A 15,725-nucleotide genomic window follows, 5' to 3' on the forward strand; every position below is an offset into this window, starting at 1 on the left:
GTACATTTTTCGTAATACGTAAGGACTGTTATAAAAACTTTAGAACCTGCTTACTTAAGTTATACGAGTTAAATAGAAACGTACTTTTTACACCTCATGCTACGAAACCAGGAAAAGCCACAATGTGGATACAGCTTGACACATCCATCTTGTGGAAAAGCAGCGAAAAAAAATTTTCAAAATTTCGGACGTAGCCTATTTCTACAGTTTTCCTTTCGAGAAATTTGCAGTATTGTTTGCAAAAGGGTTCATTTAAAAGAGATTAAGGTAAGCTTCTATTTCCTGAAGAATATCCGAGGAGAGTCGTCTAAAAACCCAATGAGGCTGATTTCCTTTTAACATGCGCCAAGCCTTAAACCCGCCAATACCAATCCCTCAGTTTCTTCCATCGGCTTCCGCTCTATCCACACCCGGCTTCTTTGGATGCTGTTGAAAGCGGAGCCCACGCAAAGCCTTACGTCATCATTGGCGGGTGTATTGCGGTAGGCATTAAGAGCGGCAATTACAGATTTCTGGCACAAAGGGATCAATTGTACCCGGTGCAGAGATGTTGAGTCACGACCAGGCCGCAGCCAAAGAAAAACTTCCTCTTTGCCAAGTGCAGCGTGTGTCGCAACGGTGTGAGCAATTGCGGAAGTGGGGACACCCGGACAGATCTTCAGACCCCCTCTGCTTGATCAAATTTATCACGGAACCAATTTCGATTGCTTGGGTTTCCATAGAAAGAGCGAGTCCGAAAAGTTAGGCACGTTTGTTGAAAGAAATAGCCGAAGAACGTGGGAAACATCGAAATGCCACCGATGGCCCCCAAAACATTCACACCCTGATCTGTGCAACCGAGCGAACAAAATGAAGCGCAAAAAGGCGGCATTACATCACGTGACCGGCAAACCTTTCGAGGAAAAATGGTTCCGACAAGGTCGAACGTGATGTCTGCCCCGGTATTTATGCAACGTCTGAACCCAAAATGGTTACGGCGGGAGCGGAAAGGTCGGCGATGGAGGGTAATTTATGCGCATGATCGAAAATCGGTAAATAAAAAAACGTTTTGATGCAAGTTTGTCACTTCTGAAACAATAGTCAACCTGGGTATTGCACCATGTAAACGAAACTACAAGAGAGTGTGAAAGTTTTCTCCGCAAAGATTTCGTCGCAGATTTTCACGCCACGGTCTGCGGCCGAGAGTGAGCCGAAAAAATGTCTGTTGATTCTTCCTGCGAGAAAATGGCGGCCCGAACTTAGATTAGGCGCGAGATAGAGAGGCGGGTGTGTGACGCTACATGAGCGTTCAGCCGTGACGGCGGCGGTACGATCAAGTCCAAGGGCGTCATGGAAAATGCCTATAAAGACTGTCAAGCAGCGTATGAAACAAAAGTAGATTACAGTTATGTGAAAAACTACACTCACAGCAAGAAATTTCTTTTGTTCTTTGACAAACAAAAGGTCATGAATATACAATGAGTTAAGTAATGTGTGGTTGGTGCGTTTTTGCAAATGGTTGGCTTCATTGTAAAGGTATTTGTTTGACCGAAAGGTACCACAAAGTGGAGACTAGTGTGCCTGCTAGTGTGAAAGCTAGCACAGTGCCACTCAACAGCTGCACTGATGAGACCTTACAGGTCAAAACAGTGCGTGTACACACCCTGTCTGCATATTTGTTTGTTGACTACAAACCACATTCAGGAATTGGTCTTGATTGCCATCGGAATGACTTATCAGCGGTAAGAACATAACGCAAACCGCTTTCCAGGAATGACAGCGTTGTCTTCGTGTCCCCTACCGCAGCCATACAAGCACGACTTGTTTGAAGTGCTCCTGCCGAGAGATAGGAGAAGAGAGGAAAACCGCTCAAGACGATGCTCGCCACCAGTCGACGAAAACAAGTAAATCGTAAACAGAGTCGGGTGTTTGCATAATTTACGACCAGTCGACATCGGTGCGCTTTCAACTTGTGACCAGGGGCAACAAGCGCTCCGACTTCGAGCAATGCCGAGTGCACAAAGCGCCCTGACTAGCCAGTTGGGCCCAAGCAAATTTCTGCTCGACGCAAACGGATTAATTCATGAATATTGATGATTGAAAACGTCTGTCAAGCGACGAGACCCAGAGTAGGGCCTTCATTGACTGTAACTCGCCCATTGAACCTGACAGTCACAGCGTGCTATTGCCACTGTATGATCAAGTAGTATGGTTGACATTTATAATATAATAAAAAGTTGCATAAAACAAACAGCTTGGGTTGCACATGCTGTGCTTTCAAATATTGCCAAACTGCCTGTGTATTTAATAAATCTTATACCCTTGATAATAAAAATCACTGTGGGAAAGATCAAGAGTATTTTGAACAGCACAAAGTTAGTTCCTTCCCTGCATGCTGTCTTTAACTATAACATATAAATTAGGTGCACCAAGGACATAGGATACACAGGACATCATTGATTTCCAGGAACTTCCTGCTTTGTAACTAAACGTGTTTCAATGTTTCCATTTATAGAAGCAAAATAGCACCCAAAATTTACAGCACAATAAGGTGACCTCTGAGATATTCCTAACAACTATGTTCATAATCATATCATGGACCCACACAACTTTAATTTTTTGGACCAACAAGTACAATGTGAATAAATCTCGTCTCTTTACTGAGACATTATTTAGAGAAGTCACATATAATTTGAGATAACAGAATAGCATTAAATTTATTCATCGTTATAGATTTTTAAGCTGGACTGCCAACATAATTACAGGCAAAGGCCACACATTTTATTTCCAGTCACACAAAACCCTCCTGTAGGTATAAATGAAATGACTAGTTTGTCGAAATTAGAATGCTAGATGACAACCTATCAAAAAGCACCCTACAATGTCTGGAAGAAATAACTAAAACTGCAATAAAACTACAAAATATAAATAACCTGAAATTAATTGCTGAACAACTTTCATAAGCTGTTGATCATTTACAAAAAAGCTTACAATTTCACACTTTAGAAACCAGTGAATAACATCATGACATGAACATATATTAAATGATTCAGTTGGTATGTTTGTTGCCTTCAATCAATCCATCTTTCACTGTCTGTCCTACTGCAAGCGAGGTATACAGCACACATCAGCAGGGAGTTTATACCCATTAGAAACATAGTTAGGATTTTAAACAGCAAATCAAACAAACTTTTAATCTTTGTGCATATAAGTAAAATTCGATTCCAACATGCACCAGATTCACTTGCACTAAACTCGTAACAACACGCCATTTGTAACTGATTCTTTGCAACCAACAATAACCACGCACATAACGCACAAAATTGTTTACTGACTGCGCTGCTTGTGCACGAAACGATGCAGCAACCAGCAAGCTGCGGCGCTGTTGCTTTCCATCGGATCTCTGCTTCCACCTGTCGGTTTCATTTAATTGCCAAGATGGCAAGAAAAACGTTCAAAACTATGCACAAGCGTTTATTTCATACTTTTATGTTTTGTACACATACATTATTATCCAAACACTAAATCGAAAATATTTTACAACGACGACATTGTAACGGCAAGTGTGTATGTGGTTCTGATAACATTGTTTTATTTTCCATTTTTACATAATTTTTTGTGTAACATATTATAATGCAAACTGTATTTATATAATATTGGTAATTCGACAAAACTAACATTTATGAGTAGTATTGCCGCAGAAACTATTGTCAAAAAAATATATTTGTATTTGTTGATATTTAATTTTCCTTTTTGTGTTTTATATGCATGAATGATTGGGTAACGGAGCAAAACACCTTCAGTTGCTATGGTTTCTACGCAAGTTATTTTGTCTCGAACTTGATATTGTTGTAACTGGAAGTTAGCCTTGCATTTTAAAGACATGAAATCGTTTGAGGGTCGAAATGAAATCCGTTTCAATAACTCTGGAGGACGATGCTTGCTAGAAAATTGGGTAGAAGAGGTAAGTATGGTTATAACAGCAATGCAGTAGGCTATAATGAATTTTAAATTATCCATTGTGCAATGTTTCAATACAAATTGTTTAAAAAAATTAAATTTGCTAGTAGTGCTAACCAACAAAAGTATTTTTTGAGAAAAAAAATCATTCTTGTAAATGATCCGCATTCTGCTAACGTTCCAATAAAAACGTTTTAAATGCTTCATTTTCAGAGAGCTGCAGCATCATTGGAACCAACAGATGTCAACAGTGAATGCACAAGCAGTGCCCAACTTCATCGTCATGGACACAAGGGGCTTCTCACCATACAATTGGAAGCAAATGCAGAAAAGCTGACCACAGTTCGAGAATCTTATCAACAACCTAAGTTTCCTGAGGTACGGACCAGAGGGAAAAAGGAAGAGTTGGTTGAAAGAATGCTGTACAATCAAATCGGGTAAAGACTTTTGAAAATGTCCTTTCATGTATCTTTAGTTGACTTTTCATAATGTGGGTGAGAACTTCCTTTTCTTGCATGTTTTGGTAACCTTTGTAACTTCTGTGAGCTGCAGACAGATGGCCACTGTTTTCCACCTATTATCATATGTAAACAGGGTTATGTGTACTAATGTTGACAAATACAAAATTGATTTTGTAAAAAAGTAAGTTTATAGAAGAACCTGGTTTATGTGGAAATTTACCTAATTCACACTAACGATTATTTGTAGGTTCAAATCATTCATAATCTTTGAACTAACAAAAATCTTTGGTTAGTCTGCAATGTTTAGTCAGAAAAACAAACACTTTTAGTTTTATATATTATTGCGTTGTTCTTTGTAATATTGATTGGCTAACCCACCATGATGATATAACAACCAATTTGTTCAAGATTTTTTGGGGTATTTTGTGGCTGAAAGATTAGATACATATGTTGCAGTGCTTTTTTGAATTTTACAAACATCAGGTTATATATGTTTTGTATCTTTTTTTGTTTTCAATCATGGCAATTTTTATCAACAAAACTAGCACTAGGTTTGGAACCAACGTTTTCAGACATTCTGGACAAATTGAATGTGGATTAACCGAACTTTGATTCGCTACATTAATTGAGATTGACAGAATACTAAATGGACAAATTGTCACTGACACTGTCAGGCATATTTTATTGCTGAATACTGCTCTTCTTTGTTTATGAGCCACAACATTGTCCACATTGCTTGATTTACATTTCATACCTCCTGATGAAGGCTGCTACATAACAGCCGAAACGTGGATAAAATAAAGTTTGCCAGAAGAGCAGTATTCAGCAATACTAAATGGACATTGTTGAAAAAAAAATGGTTTTGTTATATGTCCTGTGCAGCGGGAATTAAAACCATTCATGAGGCTTATATTGTGTACAGGGAGCAGACCCACAGAGAATTTAACCCACCACCTCCACCCACTGAGTTCATTACTGTAAAACAACAGGACTTCGACAAACCTGACTTTGTGTCAACTGTGCCTCCTCCCACAAAGGTAGTCCATTTTTTGTAAACATGAATAATTGATATCAACTAATTGAACTGTGCTAAGGATCACAATGTTAACACTGAGCAGTCCATCACCTTCTGGTCATCTCACAAAGACAAAATTCATGTGAGTAATTTTATTTGTCTGCTTGCACTTTTTTCAATTTATTTCCATTTTTGCACATCACGCAAAAATATTAAGATATGGGCTGCATAAAACAGTGTTTTCTTTACCAATACAGATGTTATTACTGCTACCAAAATAGAAAAATCAAGACAAGGAATCTCTAACTTATTGTAGTATGTAGTTAATTTTTTAAAATATATCTCCTTTCTATAGGGGGTCTCACAAATCAAGACGAGGGATACACCATTCAAGAAAAACACTGCCTTCAGCAAACCAATATCAGAATACCTTGACCAGCCACAACCATATGAACAAGAATTTTATCCAAACATGTGATGAGCAAGGCTATACTTTAAGCTGTTATTGTGGCAGTAGTCACACATTACAGACACCATTTTGTGAAACACTAAAACCTGCAGGGGTTGTTAACAACATTCGTGGTTGTGGATTTTTATTTGATATCTTGACTTATTACTAAACATATAGGACATATGTAAAATAATGTTAGTGTTGTTTTTCATATGTTGCAAATATTTTTTTTTGTAGTAATTCCGTCCTAGACAGTATTGTATGTGAATCCCTAAAAATCTAAGGTCTTTTTTAATGTGGGGCCCCCACATGGGGATGATTTGGCAACTTTATGAGAATCTGTGTCTTCAACACCTTGACGACTCACTGTTTCAGATATGTCTGGTGGCAGATGCAAATATTCAATGACAAACTTGGTTTTCTTTAGTTCAAAGGCAAAATCCAAAGTTTCTGGTACATAAGGAAGTAGAGAATTGAGACATAGCAACTTTGTCATTTTTAGGAGGCCTGAAAAAAAATAGATAGACAAAATGTTAATTTAAATTGAAACAAATACTAAACTTTATCGTCATAATGTTCTTTAGTTTTCACAAACAACAAAAAACAAAAAGACATTGTGACTTAAAAGTTAAATACTTGCCATGATATTGCTTAAACAGAGGATTTTTTGTCTCTCCCTCGAAGGACTGCAACTCTACAGAGCAATCACAGAACTGTCGCATGGAGTTAACTTCTGATGAGCTGTATAGGTCAGTTGGAATAGTAATACAACACACCATCAATGACTGTCTGGCCAAGGCACGGAGTGAATGTAAAAATCTACAAATCCTCTGCACCGTTTTAGCATTGTTTTCTCCCCATAGTGGAGAACCAAAGTTTGTAATGGCCACTCTTAATATGTTGATGTTAGCTTCAACGTCTTTGGTTTGTGGAACTTTGTAGATTTTCTCGTCCAACTTTTTCTTGATATGACGAAGGGTATGTCTTTTGCAAAATAAAATAATTTAACATTTACAAAAACAGAAATCTGAGGATTACCTAAATCTACAATAGTTCAATAAAAATTTTAATTGTTGAGATGTGCTGTTTTTGCAAAACCTATGAAGTGAATATTCTGCCAAACTGCACAAGTAAAGTTTATGTAACCAATACAAGTAAATATGACAAACTTGAATATATCATGAGCTTCTGCATCTTCTCCCAATAAGTCGAGGGCATCTACATCATTGCCCTGTATTTGCAAAGCATCCATCATTTTGCTGAGATCAAAATGGTGACCATACTTGGAAGTATCTGCAACACTTTTTTGTGCCTTAGGCATGTTGTGGTAACGAAATGCAATGTCCATTTCTCCTTGAGAAGGGTCTTTTGATACTTTTTCCATTGTGGTAGGCATGGGAAGTTGGCTCAAAATTTTATGAGGTTTCTCATCCTTCGTAATCAAGTAGATTCCATGTTTGCAAGCTATGCCCTCTGCAAGAAAATACCTGAAAATAAAGAATAATAAGGTAAAAAATAATGTTTTAGGTATTTGAAATGAAAAGACATCTCGATAGATGAACACTAGTATATGGGTGGCCAACACAAACACTAATTGACTCTTGAAGCAAAATATAGTCAACTGGAATAAAACATAAAAATTACACTACAACCAAATAATATTGTTCGCCATACTTGCTGATGATTCTTGCAAAGCGGTTCGAGTTGTCCTCTTCAATTAAAATAACAGTGCCAACAGGAAGTCCACCGCCGATTATGGCATCCAGAGACGGAATACCCGTCGAGGTTAACAATAAACCATTGTTAGTTGACGCCTGAGTTCCTGGTATTGAAACACTGGACTTCTTGGATCCCTTTTTGGTAAATGTAACCTTCTTCATATCTTCCCGAGTTCGCCGACTCGTTACATTACAACATATCAAACCGCAAAACGCACGTCCATAAAGTGTACCGCCAATAGGTAAATACCCCGAATCTTTTTGGTTCTAACATAGAAATCATCCTGTTGTGGACATAATCACATGTGTTCGTTATAACTGGGAGTGTATTTTGTTTGATTCTTAGTCAGAAACGTGGCCTTTACATATAATGGAAGCTAAGGGAAGCTTTGAGGACCTGGGTCTGAACCAATGGATATTAGACCATCTACAACAGCTTGGATTTAAGCGCCCCTCACCAGTTCAGTACCACTGCATTCCTCCAGGTTTGGAAGGTAAGATGTCACAAAATAATTGACGTATTAGTTTACTTGCAATGATCCATACAAAATTTAATGAAAGTTATTTTATCAATACCCATTTATGCAGTTTGTCTACACAATTGTATTTACAGGTCAGGACTGCTTTGGATGCTCGAAGACAGGGAGTGGCAAAACAGCTGCTTTTGCCCTGCCAATTTTACAACAACTTTCAAAAGATCCCTATGGAATATTTTGTCTTGTTATAACACCCACAAGAGAACTTGCATATCAAATTGCTGAGCAGTTTGCTCTCTTAGGAAAGCCAATTAATCTTCAACACACAGTTGTTGTGGGAGGAATGGGTATAGTTCTGTTTTACTTTTTTGATACTTTGAATCTTACCCCACTAAGGAATATGATCCAAATGAATTAATTCTATTTGTCTTGTTCTTGGTACAATATAATGCACAAATTGGCCATGCAGGGATGGTTTTGTTGATCTAAATATTCTGAACAGAACACTTAAATGATGTACTGATATTTCAGACACACTAAAACAGGCAGCAGCCTTAAAAAAGAAGCCACATGTTGTTATTGCCACCCCTGGAAGACTTGCTGATTTGATAAGAAGCTCTGAGGGAAATGTTAAACTTAACAAAATCAAGTACAGTATTTTTATGAAATCCAACCAGTGACTTGTGTTGTTGGTAACGCAAATTGTCTACCTACAGATTTCTTGTTTTGGATGAGGCTGACAGATTGCTTGATAAACTGGATGGTGATTTCTCAGAGGACTTGGATACTATATTTCAAGCCCTACCGAAACAGAGGTAAACATAAATAAAAAAAAACAGATTGCAATGCCAATCATAACAACACTTGTGTTACCAAGGCAAACCCTCATGTTCAGCGCAACCTTGACTGATACTCTCACAGAAGTGCAAGAATTGTCTACCAAAAAACCCTTTTTTTGGGAAGCTGAGAAAACGTTAGTGATTTGTGTTTTTTAATATTCTTATAGCATAGTTATAGCTCACTTAACTATGGTACTATAGCTCACGAATTTTATGTAGCTCACGAATTTTATGTGGCAGCTATTGGGATTATACAATCTTACAAAAATCTTGATTAAAGACAAAGGGATAAAGTAATGGCCCTTTTTAGAGTTTCTACTGTTGATCAATTGGACCAAAGGTACATCCTTCTGCCAGAGCATATCAAAGATGGCTACCTTGTCTACATTTGCAAAGACCTCATGGAAAAATCACCAACCAATTCCATAATGATTTTTACCAAAACATGCAGGTGCTACTTCAACTAAATTTTTCTGTTTCTGAATTTTCCTGGTATATTTGTACCAAGTTGTCACATATATAAATCAAATGCATTTTATTCAAAAATTACTTTCTAAGGAATTGTCATGTGCTTGGCATGTTGTTGCAAAAAGCTGGATTTGACTGTGTTGTTCTTCACTCTGGAATGAAGCAACGTCAACGACTCTCAGCTTTGGCGCGATTTAAGTCCAGCAACATTCGTCTGCTTGTGGCTACAGATGTGGCTGCTCGTGGGTTAGACATTCCTCTTGTACAGGTAATTTAAGAAATCTTCAACCTTTTGCAGCCAACCTATGGACAAAGCATTTTAGATATGAAAATAACATATAAAAGGAAATACTTTGATAGGAATCGACAACAATCTTTCCAGAGCATTATGTGCCTTTATAGGTGGTCATTAATCACAATATTCCAGGCCTGGCAAAAAACTACATCCACAGAGTGGGCAGGACTGCTAGGGCTGGAAGAAGTGGCATGGCGATATCGCTTGTCACTCAGTTTGACATCAACCGTGTGCAGAGCATAGAAGAACAGATTAGTGAGTAACTTCTGTGCAGAACATACATCCTCAAGGTAATGTTTAAAATTGCATTTTTTTCAAGACCTTAAACTGAAGGAATATGATGTCAAAGAAGATGAGGTTTTGAGCATTCTCACGAAAGTAAATGTTTTAAAACGAGAAGCTGAACAGGTAGATTGTTTAAAGTGGAGTTTCTTTCTTTTCGCATCAATGACGCAATTTTCAATTTTAGCGCATGGAAAGCGAAAAGTTCGGCGAGAAAAAGCGCGCCAACAAACGGAAAGCCCTCGTGATGGAAGGGAAGGTTGGTTATTGACGTCAACGTCAACGCCAAGGTGAATACTATCTCCTCTTTTATTTTTTAGAATCCGGAGGAAGAAGCCGCGCGAGAGCGTAAAGAGAGGATTGCACGCAAGAAAGAGGAACGCATAGCAGCCAAGTCTTGGAAAGCAAAAGCTGTTGCCGACAGCAGCTGACCAACTGACAGTTGATGGTTAAACTTGCCGCTGTTTGTAAGGGGGAAGCATTGGAGTTCACTATCCTACGGAGGAAAGAGTAACTGTCAACCCTGCAAGTATCGCAGTGAACTCTATAAGAAACTATAAAGTATCGTGCATCAAAATGTTGACAAATTGTTCTGTTTCGCTTTGTCTGCCTATATTGAAACATGCCGAATGACAAACAGGTGTGTCGTAAGTCTCCAAGATCGTGTTCCTGCTGCAGACTACGAACTTGGACTCCGTGAGCAGACTTATTTATCAATTGAAAGACCCGTTGCAACATCAGGTGGCGTGACTTTAAATTGTTCCAAGCACGTTTGTAACTGAGCAAATAACTTCTACCGCGTGCCAGTTGCTTAGTTAAGTGTCCGAGACTAGTTGGGTGGCAAAGTGAAGTGCGAACTGTTATAGTTTTGCAGGAGAGCCTATATCCATCTGCAGCCTTTGGTCCGTCTGTGTTCCAAATGTGTGAAGAATTAAGTTGGGAAACATGCAAGGTGCTACATTAGCGATCACAGAATATTACAACAAACCTGTATTCCAAAAAAATGTTCCAACTTACACTAACGTTTGTTTAATATGCCAAAGCGCAATGCTTACGTTTGCGTATAAACAAAAAATGGCCCAAGGCATATCAAATCGCTTTATACTTGTTTCGGCGTTTTGAGAACTTAGCAGAATGTGTCTGTAAGGTTAAAACGGGTCATCATAGCTGAATATTTTCAACAGAAGACCATTTTATATTAGTATATGTTCTGCCTTGAAGTTTTTCAGTTCACGTACTTTAGTTCAGTTTAATTTGATGCTGCATGGTTTTTCATTCAACAACTCGATGTTCTTACACATGTATTCTCTGGCTGCAGTATCAAAGTACAGGTATTGTACAGTTCCGAACTTGTAACGTTATGAATTCGATGGTAAAGTAGTAAACACTAAACCTTGCTGGTCAAATTTGCTGTATGCACAACCAAGTACACATAACCGAAGCGTTGGGCTATATGTGGTGCTTTCGAGCCACGTTTATTTCCATGACGTCATAGAAAATTTAATGTTGTTTGGTCTTATTATTGAAGCGTCCACAAGCAGCCTATTTTTGAGATAACGGTATAAACCTTGCTTATATAACGGTTTCTGTTGTTCACAGAAATGTGCTGAGGGTACTTATCGGATATGTTATTGGGTTGTACATCTTCACCGTCTACAGGAACTGTCCAGCGGTGAAACAAAAATGGCCAGAGTCTGTGGCAGGTTTTAATGACGATCTTGAATCAAAACCAACAATCAGAAATGCAACAATATACATAGGTACGATTTATAGGATGAAAAAAGAATTAGCCTGGCGGCGCAGGCAAAATGTATCTGAAGGCCAAATGCCTAAAACGGGTATTTGTCTGAATATCTCTTACAACGATTACGGGCAAACAATTTAATCCGATCACGGTTTTTTTTATCAGGCTCATACATGGGATAAATTTAGAATGTCGGCGATTACACGGCTGAGTCTTAATATTGAGTGCATTGTCGGGGCGATGTTGTAGAATCGAATTCAACATGTAACAGACTGATTCGGAAATGCACTTAAACGATAGGTCACGTGACATTGCTATAATAGCGACCCAAAGTGGAAGAGGAAAAAGGCAATGCACGCAAAAAATGTGACAAATTTATTTCAATCAATCTCTTCTGGCTTCGGTAGAGAAACACTATTTTCTATAAATGTGCTGCAGCAACGTCAATATTCATCCTGGTATAGAGTTGGCGAAACACTGGAGTCTTTAGGGAAGGAAACAAACATTTCTGTACACAAATGCCAAATATATATCAAACGGATAACCCCATATTTTTTGCTGAAGGCTTGATGTCCAGTGAAAAGTATCTCGGAAACCGAGTAAGTTGGGCTTTAAAAACTTGGTTGTCACCGGATCATCGCCACCCTGCAGTAAGTTCCTTGAGACATTTCAACAACATATAGAAAAAAACACATTTTTGCTTCCAGGTTGATGTAGAAGTTTATGCAACCCCGACTCCTGGTTCTGGTGGTCAGATCGATGGTAAGCTGCGTGTTGTGCAACTGCCGGGTGTCGACGATGCAATGTACCCGCCCATGAAAAAGTACTACTCAATGTTTATGCACATGTACAACGCCTACATTAACGAGTAAGTGATTTGTGCACGAACCTTTTCATAAGCCTTTATTTTTATTATAATTGTATTTACGGATGTGTAACACTTTGATCATGGTTTGTTCAACAAATATGTCGGTTGCCAGAGTAAATGTAACTGAAACATTTTGGTATGTCAAATCTGATGCTACCATACAGTCGGATGTTATCTACTTAACCGGTGGTTTTTGAACTCGCCACGCACTTGGAAAGTTTTACCACGTTTTGGAAGTACTTAATTATAAATCTCCCAGGACGACATTTTACTATGTTTACAAAACCTCACTATACTTGTTATTTGACTCCAAATAACTTAACTGGTCTGCTTTACGTATGCAGGTATGAGTGGTTTTTGAGAATTGACGACGATGCGTATGTCGATACGAAGAAGCTGGTCATGTTGTTACACAGCTTAAACACATCGAAAGTTATGCAAATTGGGTGTCCGGGCTTTGGCATTTCAGGAGGTGACCGTCTGTACCTTAATAAGGGAGAAACGTATTGCAAGGTAACTGTTGAACACAAACAGCCCTATGAATGCTCCACATGAACTTCTGTTCGGCATATTTCGTAATTTGAATACAGCATGGACTTCTTTATACTTGTGTTTGTCAAAGGACAAACGGTACTAGGTATAATGGTAATAAGTAGATGAAATATAGGGTCAAACGTATAGACTTTGTTGAATAAGGCAAATGACATCACACAGGTTGTTGAAAAAGTCTGTGATCAAGTATGTGTCGACTTTAAAAGCTAACGTGTAGGATAGCACGAAGTTTCAACTTCCGTTGTGTATTTTGTTTTACAAAGACCAACTGCATGCGGTGCCTTTTTTACTCGTAATGTTTTGTGTAAATCCCTTTTAGACAGGTACCGGCATTGCCTTGTCTCGACGACTTCTTCGAATGATCGCCCCACATCTTCGACACTGCCTCGAAACTCTATACACCAAACATGACGATGTGGAACTGGGAAGATGTGTTTTCAATCTGACTGGAATTGGGTGCATGACCAGTTGGGAAAGCCCCTGCCTTTTCTTCCAAAACTACGATCACAAAACCCAACCCACTCACATTGAAACAATCAGCAAAGTTCACATAGGTTAATTGCCACAAGAGAGAACCACCAGCTGGTTATGTGTAAGAAATGGGATATGCTAACCAATGTAACTCTGTTTTAGATCAAGGTGTCGTTTATCATTCCAACAAGATACCGGAGTATCAATACCTTCTTCATAAAAGAATCCTTCAAAGACGCATCGAAAAACTGATGCTAAAGATTGGACGAATGGAAGAAGAAATACATCAATTGCAGAACGACAAATTTGAGGTGGGTCGCTTGTTTCTACCTTGGTTGTTTTTTTGTTTTTTTTTATGTTTCAAGCAGCAAGTATATGCATGTCCTTTAAATGTTCGTGGTTGTACATAAAATTGCATGGAAATAATCGTTTTTTTCCAGAGCACAACTTATTCCCTACCCGATATTAACCGGGAGATCTAAAAGAATTTCAATTAAACCTTATCTGGCATTATATAACTTTGCGACCGCAAAGATTAATTTTAACATTATCGAAGCTGATAAAGTGTCGTAAGGTAGGATTGGGAATATTGCGACAAACCAACCATGCTTTTTAGACTTCTATAGATGATGACATCATATGGAGCTCCTATTTCAATGGACGACGTTACGACTTGGAGAAAATAAAACCAGAAATAGAGTTTCGCGATGAATTTGTGGACTTTTACGTTGGGCGACATAACGAAAAAAGATGCAATTTGCCGGTTGTGGACGACGTGGATGATGTGAAAGAATCCAATCTAATCCAGAACTATCGAGCTATTCGATTACCTCGGGGCGTAGAGGAAATCGCATTTTTCAATGTAGAAAAACGATTCTTCGCCAATCGGCACCAACCCACCATCAGGACGTCCCACGTTAACTTGAGGATCAAAAGCTTCTTTTCCCGGCCCTTTTTTTCAGAAAACCTTTCCAACAAATGCGTTGACATTCTCGTAAATAGAAAGAAATGCCAGGAAAATGAGCAGCATCAAGAAGTCACGTTACTTGTGCGCTGCTCGAACCGCCCGAATTTCGAACAGTTTTTGCGTGATTTGAAAAAGCACACGCTAGACTTCGGTGAAAATATATATCTTGTGGTATTTGCGATGGAAACAAACTGGATCGTGGATATTTTGAAGGAATTGCAAACCGATTACGACAAAGTGCGCTTTTCTGTAAGTAAACTGAAAAATGGGACAAAGTTAACGAATCAAGAGATGTTGAATCGAGCAATGACAATGGAAACATACGACTTGCTGGTACTTTTTGACACAGAAGTGATTATGGATGTCGGAATGTTGAACAGAATTCGACTAAACACTATACGCGGACAGCAAGTCACAATCACGACTGTTACTAATCATCTTATGAAATCTGACAAAAAACGGTCTAAATTGATAAAGAGACGGATCCTCTCAGTTCACAAATCTGACATACAAGCTCTGGTTTGGGAGATAGGAAAAAACAATTTAAAACAGGTATTTGTATATAAAATAAACAATTTTTCACTTTATTTTGCTGTCATCAAACGTTTACCACGCAGGTTATGCTTCATCCACAATCGAAACTCCGAATATTTGAAACTTACGACTTGTCAGAAGCTTTTTGAAGTAAAAGAACTGACGAGCATCAGCGCCATGGTGGACTTATTTGCCAATCACATGAGTTTTCGAAATAAAATTTTAAAACAACTGCGCCAGTTATCGCGATTTTATCGCATATTCGATATTCGTAAAAAATACGTCACAAGACACTGCTATCTTTAACGAGACGCAATAATTATAGGCTACTCGCAAATACATTTCGCAAATTTGAAATAACGTGACATCAAAATGACTTGCAAGTAGTTGTGATAGTAGAATGCAGATATTTTCTCTGTGCTATTTCGATCAAACACTGATTTTGACTCTAAATAGCGATTTTTTCTATTTTTCGTTTAGCCTGTTTGATAGCAGTGCATTTTAGTAAAAAAATTAATGCAATATATACTTTTGATGTGTAAGGTAAAAAAGACGAATAACAGCACAAGCAAAGTCAGATTTACATTATCAACAAAAGGTGTTTAAAGGGCGAATCGTGAATTGTAACAAACCGCACCAGTATTT

The 15,725-nt window shown here is 38.3% G+C and overlaps 4 protein-coding genes across 4 annotated transcripts; 3 read left to right on the plus strand and 1 right to left on the minus strand.

Moving 5' to 3' along the window:
• The first annotated feature begins 3,802 nt into the window (after window positions 1-3,802).
• LOC145897692 (sperm-associated antigen 8-like) lies at window positions 3,803-6,115 on the plus strand. Its single transcript, XM_082986088.1, has 5 exons — window positions 3,803-3,943; window positions 4,153-4,376; window positions 5,323-5,437; window positions 5,495-5,557; window positions 5,771-6,115. The coding sequence occupies exons 1-5, from the start codon at window positions 3,863-3,865 to the stop codon at window positions 5,891-5,893; spliced, it is 606 nt and encodes a 201-aa protein (XP_082842214.1). The 5' UTR covers window positions 3,803-3,862; the 3' UTR covers window positions 5,894-6,115.
• A 9-nt stretch (window positions 6,116-6,124) lies between these two features.
• Window positions 6,125-7,793, minus strand: LOC145897691 (elongator complex protein 4-like). Its single transcript, XM_082986087.1, has 4 exons — window positions 7,541-7,793; window positions 7,036-7,353; window positions 6,507-6,850; window positions 6,125-6,373 (listed from the first exon to the last, which is right to left on the minus strand). Exons 1-4 carry the CDS (start codon window positions 7,744-7,746, stop codon window positions 6,138-6,140), a joined length of 1,104 nt encoding a protein of 367 aa, XP_082842213.1. The 5' UTR covers window positions 7,747-7,793; the 3' UTR covers window positions 6,125-6,137.
• Window positions 7,794-7,890: 97 nt separating this feature from the next.
• On the plus strand, window positions 7,891-10,563 carry LOC145897835 (putative ATP-dependent RNA helicase DDX49). Its single transcript, XM_082986286.1, has 11 exons — window positions 7,891-8,078; window positions 8,198-8,407; window positions 8,592-8,709; window positions 8,777-8,875; window positions 8,938-9,033; window positions 9,210-9,350; window positions 9,458-9,635; window positions 9,770-9,917; window positions 9,982-10,070; window positions 10,132-10,203; window positions 10,265-10,563. Exons 1-11 carry the CDS (start codon window positions 7,955-7,957, stop codon window positions 10,373-10,375), a joined length of 1,386 nt encoding a protein of 461 aa, XP_082842412.1. The 5' UTR covers window positions 7,891-7,954; the 3' UTR covers window positions 10,376-10,563.
• A 607-nt stretch (window positions 10,564-11,170) lies between these two features.
• On the plus strand, window positions 11,171-15,254 carry LOC145899216 (chondroitin sulfate synthase 3-like). Its single transcript, XM_082987948.1, has 9 exons — window positions 11,171-11,275; window positions 11,544-11,704; window positions 12,253-12,338; window positions 12,396-12,556; window positions 12,901-13,069; window positions 13,428-13,662; window positions 13,742-13,897; window positions 14,206-15,098; window positions 15,164-15,254. Exons 1-9 carry the CDS (start codon window positions 11,202-11,204, stop codon window positions 15,227-15,229), a joined length of 2,001 nt encoding a protein of 666 aa, XP_082844074.1. The 5' UTR covers window positions 11,171-11,201; the 3' UTR covers window positions 15,230-15,254.
• Window positions 15,255-15,725: the final 471 nt, after the last annotated feature.

The sequence above is a fragment of the Ascidia mentula genome, chromosome 4 (assembly GCF_947561715.1).
Source record: "Ascidia mentula chromosome 4, kaAscMent1.1, whole genome shotgun sequence".
Taxonomy (NCBI): Eukaryota; Metazoa; Chordata; class Ascidiacea; order Phlebobranchia; family Ascidiidae; genus Ascidia; species Ascidia mentula.